The sequence below is a fragment of the Myotis davidii genome, unplaced genomic scaffold (genome assembly GCF_000327345.1).
Source record: "Myotis davidii unplaced genomic scaffold, ASM32734v1 scaffold97, whole genome shotgun sequence".
NCBI classification, from domain to species: Eukaryota; Metazoa; Chordata; class Mammalia; order Chiroptera; family Vespertilionidae; genus Myotis; species Myotis davidii.
This window is the reverse complement of record NW_006289392.1, coordinates 835,490-845,970: the sequence shown is the minus strand read 5'-3', so window position 1 is coordinate 845,970 and position 10,481 is coordinate 835,490. Positions and strand designations below refer to the sequence as shown.

Here is a 10,481-nt window from a genome sequence, read left to right as displayed (position 1 = left end):
AAATGGACAAAAATTGTGTACCTAGGGATGAGGACAGTGCGGGGATAAGGGCAGAGGGTGGGGTGGGAACTAGGTGGAGGGGAGCTGTGGGAGGGAAAAAGAGGAACAACTAAGAATCTGAACAATAAAGATTTATTAAAAAATGTGAAAAAATAAAAAAAATTGATGTAAAATTTATTTTTTTTGCTTTGGTTGTTTGTGCTTTGGATGTCATCTCTAAGGTGCCATTGCTTAATCCAGTATCACAAAGAATTACAGTGTTTTCTTCTAAGAGTTTTATAATTTTAGCTGTTATCATGTGGTCGCAAGGTCATTTTTTTAAATGGTGTGAGGTAGGGGTTTAAAGTCATTCTTTTCTGTGTGAATATGCCGTTGTTCCAGTACCATTTGTTGAAAATATAGTCTTTCTCTACTGTATTATCTTTGTGCCTGTGATGAAAAGCAGTTGACCATAAATATAAGGTTTGTTTCTAATCCACTGAAGTCTCTTCCCTTGATCTGTATGTTTGTCTTTATGCCAGTAGCCCACAATCTTGATTACTACAATTTTGTGGGTTTTTTATTTTTAAATTAAATGCTCTTCATTATCCATGTATAGAAATTCACTTAACTTTTGTCTAACCACATTTTATTAATTACAACTATTGTCTATAGATTATTTTGGGTTTCTCTTGTAGGTGATCATTATCTATGAGTTATGATAGCTTTGTTTCTTATTTTCCAATTCTCATATTTTTTAAAAATTTATTTTTTCTTTTCTTATTGCACTGACCAGAACTTTAAGAACCATAGTGAACAAAAGCCTCGATAGTAGACATCTTTGTCTTAGTCTTGGTTTTAAAGGAAATGTGTTTGACATTTCACCGTTAAGTACAAAGTGTGCTGTGGGCTGTTCATGGATATTCTTTCTCAGCCTAAGAATATTCTCTTTCTAGTTAATTTAGAGTTTTTATGCTTGAATAGAGGTTGAATGTTGTCAACTACTTTTTCTGTATCTATTGAGATTATCATTTTCTTCCTTGAAATGTTAAGATAGTGAATTTTACTGGTCTCTTTTCTAATGTTAACTCAGTGTTTCCTACAATGAATTCAACTTGGTCTTAATATAGAATCTTTTTTTGTACATTAGCAGAATTCTGATTGCTAATGTTTTGTTTAGGTTTTTGGCATTTGTAAACATGTGTGAGTTTGAGTATACCTACGTTTGTTAATGCTTTTACTTTTTTCCTGCAATACAGACAGGAGTGCAGTGTTTCCTGCATGTAGACTAATTGAAGTTCAATGTATCTTGCAGAAGTAATAGACCTTACTCATGAGAACAAAGATGATCTTCAGGCTGCCATTGCTTTGAGTCTCCTGGAGTCCCCCAAAGTTCAAAGTGATGGAAGAGATCTTAATAGGTAATTGATTTAATTTATAATCTTTGCTCCCTACATTAGTGTGTAGGTCAAAGGCAATAGCTCTGTGAGTGCCACTCAAGAACTATTCTTTCAGGCTCCTTCAATTGCATCTGAATTAAATTTTTTAAGGGAAATTTACTAAATTTAGCTTACTCTGGTTCACTTTTGAAAAAGCCAAATATGATAAGTGTCTTATTGCAGCCTGTGGTCTTTGGGCAGAAGCCTGCAGGTTATATAGTTCATAATTGCTAATTTATGGTCAGGGCGGTGGGGGGAGCATTCTAGTGTAGGTATCCAATAAATATGTATGCCCTTTATAATCATTGAGCCTTTGTAAACTTTGAGGGTTATGTTGATTTTTAAAAATGAAATAATGATTCAATTACTCTGTCTCAGAAGGGAACAGGGATAGTATTTGAATTGGTACTAATTTGGTGACTGCCTAGAATTGTCACAAATATCCAGTTCCAGTGGTGGCCTGTCCGTTTCCATATATGTTTATTCCCTTGTACTGTCGAGTTGTTCTTTCAGGGAAACACAGGGCTGTGGTTTGGGTACTAGACAGTTTGGAGGCTCTTTTTAAAAAATATATTTTTATTGACTTCAGAGAGAAAAAGAGAGGGAGAGATAGAAACATCAACGACGAGATGGAATCATTGATTGGCTGCCTCCTGCGCGTCCCACACTGGGGATTGAACCTGCAGCCTGGGCCTGTGCCCTGACCTGGTTCATAGGTGGACACTCAACCACTGAGCCATGCCGGCCGGGCCGGAGGCTCTTATCTTTAGCAGGGTGTCTCTCTTGCCTCTTTCAATGACATGGTCTGAGAGAGGGCACTGTTGCTGAAATCTAAAACTTTTCCTACAGTACCATAAATAGTCTTGAGCAGGGGTGGGCAAACTTTTTGACTCGAGGGCCACAATGGGTTCTTAAACTGGACCGGAGGGCCGGAACAAAAGCATGGATGGAGTGTTTGTGTGAACTAATACATGTTAACACTGCTGCTGGTGAAAGAGCGGAGGGGAGAGCAAGAGAACCCTCCGCTCTTTCGGCTCCGCGGGCCGGCTAGAACAGCCGAACGGGCCGGATCCGGCCCACGGGCCGTAGTTTGCCCACGGCTGGTCTTGAGTCTCAACTCAGTTCCATGAAGCACCTTATTAGTAATACTCTCTGTTATAGAAGGATTAACATCTATGTGTTTAAATCTTATTTTTCACTTGTTATAATCTTATAATTAGTATATAGCCAGTGATTACCCAGCAAATAGTTGGCGTTTTGAACTACCTATGAAAGGTTACCAACATCCTCCATGTAGTATGTTGTTCTTTAACTTTTTCCTTTTCTGATGTGTGGTATGTTGGCACCATGCAGGATGCACGAGGCAACCTCTGCAGAAACTAAACGCTCAAAGAGGAAACGCTGTGAAGTCTGGGGAGAAAATCCCAATCCCAATGACTGGAGGCGAGTCGATGGTTGGCCAGTTGGGCTGAAAAATGTTGGCAATACATGTTGGTTTAGTGCTGTTATTCAGGTATGATATTTTTAAAGAGCAAACTGTGTAATTTTGTAATTTTGAAACAATATTGTAATTTACTAGACCAAAATGTGAGGAACATAGCTTTAAAAAAATGGAAACATATATAAGACTGGGGAGTTTCCCCCACAGCATCGTGTTTGGTTGCTTTCTTGTGTTCTGGATTTATATGGTCTGGTGTTTACATTGGACAGTACTAAAAACAAGGTCCTCTGTGGCTGTGAATATGTTGAGTCGGTGTTTTAGATCAGCATTCAGTGACTACTGTGTTGTAGCAGAGCAAGAGTTACTAAGGAGAAGCCAATTGGAGGCTGCCATGCATGCAGGCAGGTAATGACGGTGGTCTGCAACAGAGAAGTGGCATAAGCCACAGAGAAGAGAAGTAAAGCATTTGGGAGGTGTTAGGAGATCAGATCTACAGGATTTGGGGAGTGACTAGATTCAGGGTCTCTGCAGGAGAGAGCGGAGAAAGACTCTCAAGGTTTCTAGTTGGTATACAGGTGGATGATACCTCTTGACCCTTCAGGAGGGCTGATTTGGGTGTGTAAGAGTGGGGTTTCTGTTCAGTCCCTCCTCCCCCAATAGTTAGGTGGCAGACCAAGATATGTGACAAAAATAGGATAGGTCAACACTTAAAGAATCATGGACTGTGGAGGAGAGAGGAACCTTTAAGGTACAGTGGGCCTTGACTTACGAGTTTAATTCGTTCGGAGACCGAGCTCGTTAAGGAGCTCGTTAAGGAGCTCGTTAACTCAAATTACTCTATCAACTCAATGCAAAAAATCGCCGAGAGACAGCTGGTATTTCAAAAAACTCGTTAGTCGGGACACTCGTAAGTCAAGGCCCCACTGTATTCCAGTACAGAGTCCTCATTTTAACTTTTTATCTTCTCTGATTCCATGTATAGCACTTTTCAATGACAATATTTATAAACACTTAACAACAGCACCATATTCTAGACCAGTGGTTCTCAACCTTGGCTGCACATTAGAATCACCTGGGAATCCTTTTAAAATCCTGATTTCTGGGCCTCATCCTCCAGAAATTCTGTTTCTCTGTTATGCGGTGGGGTCACAACATTAGTAACAAAGAAACAGAATTTCCGGAGGATAAGGCCCAGAAATCCTGGCAGGAGGTGGAGAAGGGCATACACTGTCTACTGGCCACACCACTTTCCTGATGGATACTTTACAACAGAGGTTCTGAGGAAGTTCACTTATGTAGTTGAGGAAGTAAATAAATTGATGACATTTTTGGTTGCTATATTCTAGACCAGTGGTTCTCAACCTTGGCTGCACATTAGAATCACCTGGGAATCCTTTTAAAATCCTGATTTCTGGGCCTCATCCTCCAGAAATTCTGTTTCTCTGTTATGGGGTGGGGTCACAACATTAGTAACAAAGAAACAGAATTTCCGGAGGATAAGGCCCAGAAAACCGTATTTTAAAAAGATTCCCAGGTGAGACAGTGGGCTCCCTGAAGGCAAAGCCAGTGTATAATTCACCTCTCAGGGTTTCTTGAGTAGATGAGTGAGTGAATTGAGTGGGTGAAGGAACACTGTGGTACAGAGGGGTTGAGTTGTTGAGGAAGCCTTGGGAAGCCACCTGGCCCCTCCAGGGCTGACTTCACTGTGGCCCCATCACGGCCTTGTAGTCCCTCATGTGACCCCGTTGTTCTCTTACTGGAGTGATGTGAACACAGCATCTGGGCTGCTGCCCGTGCAGGCGGATGGCCTTGCCTGCCCCATCCCACTGCAAGTCCCCAGGTTAGCTGCTGGGTTTTTCTCTCAGTGATGTGACTGGGCTTCCTGTCTTCCCTGACACGTGTGCAGATTTCCCCCTAGGAGTCTCCAACTAAAATCTCACAGAAAGGGATTCCTCTGCCATCTTCATGCTTCTGTGTGACCATCCAGGAGTGCTTTTAGGATTAACTCATCAATGGGCTTCCACCTTTAACCTAAACCCAGCAGGAAGCCACAGAGCATCCTTTTGGCCCTTCCAGTTCCCGGTGAAAAGCTAGCTAACAGTGTGGCTGCTGAGTGTGCTTGAATGGGCCGTCATCTTGCCATCTGCCGCCATCACCATCACAGTCTTGGAGCCACCCCCTTCTCGACAGAGTGGAGCCATGAGGTTTGTGAGGTGGTCATGGCCTTCAGTCCCAAAACATCATGTGGCCCAACTCCTCTAACAAGACCAGTCAAATATTGGGGGTGTTCCTGGAAATCCAGCACCTCAAATCTGATTCTTGTGAGGCAGGCCTCTGAGATCAGTTCAGTTTTATACTTGCTGAGTTTGAGGGTATGTAGGCAGTGAACTCTGAATCTGTAGTTCAGTAAAAAGATCTGGGCTGCAGGTATGTTCTGGGGATTAGTGGCATGGGTAGAGATAAAGCCAAGGGAGTGGATGAACCCCGTAGAGAGAGCGGCCCTAGAGTTGTCTCAGGCATCTGCACCAGACATGGCCACAGGGCCGACGCGACCCCGCACCTGCAGTCTCCTCCGTCATAGCATTGGACATCCACCCAGCTGCTCAGCCAGAAACGGGATCCTCCCTTTCCACACATAAAATCTATGGCCTCCTGTGCCTGGCACTGCTTGGCATTGGGGAAACAGCCGTGAATAAGCAGCCCTCACTCCCATGGAGTTTACCTTGAAAAGGGTGGGACAGACGGTAAATAGAATGTCAGGTGGTGACAAGTGCCATAGAGACAAATGGATGAGGGTAAGAGGGGCCCAGGAAGGAAGCAGCTACAGAGGCTGCTGTTTGTGTAAGGTAGTTAGGTGTGGCCTTTTTGATAAAGTGGGCATCTGAGCAGAGGCCTGCATTAGGTGAGAGAATGAACCATATCCTGTATAATAAAAGGCTAATATGCAAATTGACTGGTGGAACGACTGGTTGCTGTGACGCACACTGACCACTAGGGGGCAGACACTCAATGCAGGAACTGCCCCCTGGTGGTCAGTGTGCTCCCACAGGGGGAGCACCGCTCAGCTAGAAGCCGGGCTGACAGCTGGCCAGCGCAGCGGTGGTGACAAGAGCCTCCACAGCAGCGCTAAGAATGTCTGACTGCTGGCTTAGGGGAGCAACCCTAAGCTGTCAGTGGGACATCCCCTGAGGGGTCCCGGACTGTGAGAGAGTGCAGGTTAGGCTGAGGGACCCCCCCCCCTCCCACACACACACACATGAATTTTGTGCACTCGGCCTCTAGTAATTACATAAAAGCATTGTAGACAGAGGAAACAGCAAGTAAAAGACCCAGGTTCAGAAGCTTGCTTAATGAGTTGAGAAATAGGAAAAAGGCTAGAACTGAGTTATGGGGGAGAGGGTGACTGATAGTGATGAGGTCAAAAAGGTGGAAATGGGGTGGGGAGCATGGTGTCATGATGATGATTTAGGGAATATATATGAAGTGGGCAAGTATTGGGAATGGAGCAGAGAAGTGATAGGATCCTACTTCCATTTCAAGAGGACTACTGGAATCTACGTTGAGAACGGAATGTAGGAAGGTAGTGTAGAATTAAGGACATCAGTCAGTTCTTAGAGAGATTGGGGCCCCTCCCTGTATCCACACCCCCTCAGCCTTCGCTCCTGTGAGAGATGTTGAAAAGAACTAGCAGGTAGAGGGGATAATTGAGTACAGTTTCTGAGAGCATGAGAGGACAGGCTATGGCACATACAGGGAGGGAATAGGAAAATGGGAAGACTAATAGGGAACGAATAAGGAAGAAATGATGACTGAAAATAAAGTTGATATAGTTTCTAATAGTCGTTTTTTCCTCTGTGAAATAAGCAGCCCTTTTCTGAGACTGGGCGGAGGAATGATAGAGTCAGATTTTAAATGGAGCGAAAGTTTAAGAGTTGTTGCAGACAGTGGGCAACCGGTTGGCAGCAGAATATAATATTACGGTGATATCAGTATGTCCTGTTTTTATCGGAACTTCTTAGCAGCGCTCTGAAACTGGAAAGTTAAATTCATTTAGGTTGGAGGAGTTTCTGGGTCTGGTGAAGGCAAAAGAGCAATTTGAGAATTTAATGAAGGGAATTAAAGGTAGAAAGAGGGAAAAATGAAGACAGGAAGGAACTAATTATTAGGGGAAAAGGAAAGAGGTCAGTTTGCTTGGGTTCCTGATGAAATCAAGGGACAGATGTCCTGTAGGTAGTTGAAAAGATAAGCCAGAAGACAGGCTATGGTTTAAGAGTGGGATTTTCTGCATTTGTGATCTGGCACCTTTTCAGGTGTTGGCATATCCCAGGTGTGGCCGGGGTGTGGGTGTAGAGATGGACTGGAGGAATGTGTCAGGAGACAGGTCCCTGGGCTGAGTGGACGAGCATGTGTTCTCGCAGCACATCCTAGTTGAACATCCCACCTCCTGTACGTCTAGAACTGCTGTGGGCCCTTGAGATGCAGGAGTGAGCACAGCCAAGACTGAGCCCTGCCCTTATAGAATTAAGATGTGGTAAATTTATATACTACGTGAGACTGTGATTGGTGTGACAGAGAAAAGAGCAGGTGAAGGGAGATTGCAGTTGCTGCAGGAGACTGGAGCAGGTTGCAGTGTAAACGGTGATGTTAGGCTGAGGAGATGAGATTGGAGCAAATGCCAAGGGAGTGAGCCAGGCAGCTGAGCGGGGAGAGTATTCCAGGTCGCGGAAACCAAGGTGCACGCCTTGAGGTGGGAGTGTGTTCATGGGGTTGCTGTGTGCACAAGACACCCTGGAGTCCCGAGTGGCAGGAGTGCTAGGGGCAGAAGGGAGAGTCCTCAGGGATGAAATTGGAAAGGTAACTTGTCTTTCATTCTGGGTGAGATGGGAGTCACTGAGGGTTCTGAGCAGAGGGGTGATGAGCTCTGACCCAAGTTTTAAAGGCTCACTTTGGCTACTGTGAGAATGGATGGAGTGGACAAGAACCAGTGAAGAAACCTATGGCGACTACTGCAGTCGTCCACGTGCGAGGTGATGGGCCTGGAGCAGGCTGGTGGCCGTGGAAGTAGAGAAGAGGTTGGATTCCTGATTTATTCTGAGGGAGAGCTGACAGGAGGTCCCATGGGTTGAATGTTGACTGAAGTTACCTAGTAGGATGACAGGACTTGGGATTGTAAGAACTATTACCAGAGAATAGTCTTCAGTGAGTTGGGAGCTTAATTTTGGTCATTTTAGAAAGATGGAAGAACCTGCTGGCAGGTGACTTGGTACAGAGGACATTCTGGAGGCAGGAAGGCTGTGTGCTGTCATCCAGGTGAGCAGTGATGAGAGTGTGATCACAGCCAGCGATTGGAGGAGGTGGTTGGATACAGCATCCCAGGGGCTCAGTCCAGGCACTTCTCTGTGTTAGATGTGGCTGGTTAAGAAAGGGAAAGGATTCCAAGATGATTCCGAATTTCTAAACTGGAGGAGGAGGATGTAGTTAAGTAGTACAAAGATCGCAGAAGAAGCAGGTTGGGAAATGGGAGTGCCCTCTTGTGGTTTTTAAGAGCAATGGGGTAAAGCCCGATTTGGGTGAAGGTGAGGAGGTGGAGTGATGTGACTGAAAATGTAAAGCCGTTTTATCGTTGTAGAACCAAAGTCCTGGAAAAGGTTACAGGGTGGTGAGCAGAGCAAAAGTGAAACTGGGAGGAATGGAGGTGTGTGAGGGAGGCAGTCGGAGTGGAAGGAAGGAGAAGGCAGAGGGCTGATATTCCCAGCCAGCTGTGCTCCTGCCCTAGCGGGTGAGTCCCAGTAGGCCTCTGATCAAGGGAGGGGAGGGGGGACCTGTTGTCCACCCAGGTTGTGGCTTTAGGAGTCCAGGGTGCAGACTGCAGGGGCTTTTGTTTGAGGAGCGTGTTGGGATGAGGAGTTATAGTCACATGACACATTGGGAAAACATTATCTTTCAAAAGATAATCATAGTAGAAAAATGTATGGTTTACAAAACAATGAAAAGAATCCTTCATCCTAACTCTGCCAGTCAGAGATATCTGTTGTTAAAATTTTTTTAATATAATACTATGATGAGTGGAGAATAGTAAACACTGCTCTTCTCCTACCCAGCTTCAGAAATAAATGTTATGAATTTCTGGGCTATTGAGTCCCTGTTGTTCCCATCCTGTCAGCTCCTCCCTTCCCCTCAAATATAGCCATATATGTATGAATCCTAAACAATCTGTAGTATTATTATAGATAAGTAGAGGCCCAGTGCATGAATTCAGTGGATTGGGGCCAGGCCTGTCGGGAGGAGGAGATGGTGGGAGGTTGGCCAGCCGGCCCGCCCCGATTCTGGCTCTCTCTCTATATATAGATTATACTTAATATAAACAATATAACACTTTATTTTTCTGTAACTTTTGTTCACTCAAAACATGTGTCTGAGATTTATGGTAATTCATGTGGCTCTTGAGCATTTATTTTCACTGCTGTGTGGCAGTCCATTTTTACGAAAACATTTTTCTCCAAAAGTATTTTAATGATTACATAATAGCCTAGTGTATAAATGTACTATAGTTTATCTAAGCTGTTCCTCTTGTTAACCATCAGGTAGTTTTTGTTTGTTTGTTTTCTAAAAGAGATAGCATTCAGCTCAATTTTTATACATAGCCATTACTATTTCCTTCAACGTAATAGAAGTAGAATTACTATGTGGACAGTTATACATACTTTTAAGATAAAAGCAGTATTTTCTTGCTGCAGTTATTTTGAAAGAAAGGCTATCAACCCATTTCTCTCTTCATTTCAGTCTCTTTTTCAATTGCCTGCATTTCGAAGACTTGTTCTCAGCTACAGCCTGCCACAGAGTGTACTTGAAAATTGTCCCAGTCACACCGTAAGTTGTTGCTTTTGAGGAATCTTCACTGTTTAGTTCCTTTCATTCCAAAAGCTTTTAATTTTTTGGCTAAAGCTTATAACTGTGAAGCTCTTTGATTTGTACTAATACTGTTTTCACTTCCAAATGGCTCTTTTTCCTTCTTTGTGAGAAGAAATAAAGGTTTGCAAAAATGTAAAGTTAAGTAGGAATAAAATTAGAAAAACAGTTCCACGAAAGTGGTGAGTTACCTGCCGACCTCAGCACGGGGAGATGCAGAAATCATTTCGGTTGTGGCAGTGAGCAGTGAGCTGCATTAGTCACTCAGACCTAGTGATGCAGAGGAGGCAACCTAGTGCTGGAGGTCTGGGCTCAGAAGAGGCTTTAGCCCTGGCTGGTGTGCTCAGTGTTTAGAGCATTGGCCCTTGAGCCAAAGGGTCGAGGGTTCAATTCCTGGTCAAGGGCAAGTACCTGGGTTGCAAGTTCGAGCCTGGGCCCCAGTCAGGGTGGGTGCAGGAGGCAACCTATTGATGTGTCTCTCTCACATCGATGTTCCTCTTTCTCCCCTCCCTGCCTCCTTTCCACTCTCTCTCTAAAAATAAATGAAAAAAACATCCTTGGGTGAGGATTAACAAAGAAGATGAGAAGGATGAAGCCTCTCGCCAGCGATCTGACCCTTTCCAGGATTTCACCTGGGAGACAGATCTTCCTAACAGGAGGGAGAACGGCAGCTTCAGAAAACAATTACACTATTAACTCCCTTGCTTCTACGT

General features: G+C 44.2%; 1 protein-coding gene across 7 annotated transcripts in view; it reads left to right on the top strand.

The window, feature by feature from the left end:
• The window catches only part of USP28 (ubiquitin specific peptidase 28), a 56,028-nt gene that overhangs the window by 6,794 nt on the left and 38,753 nt on the right, over nt 1-10,481 (top strand). For all 7 annotated transcript variants that reach the window (XM_015562478.1, XM_006761532.2, XM_006761533.2 and 4 more), the window contains exons 4-6: nt 1,295-1,400; nt 2,772-2,931; nt 9,643-9,729. In XM_015562478.1, coding sequence (XP_015417964.1) covers nt 1,295-1,400; nt 2,772-2,931; nt 9,643-9,729 — 353 coding nt within the window. The remainder of the gene's footprint in view (nt 1-1,294; nt 1,401-2,771; nt 2,932-9,642; nt 9,730-10,481) is intronic.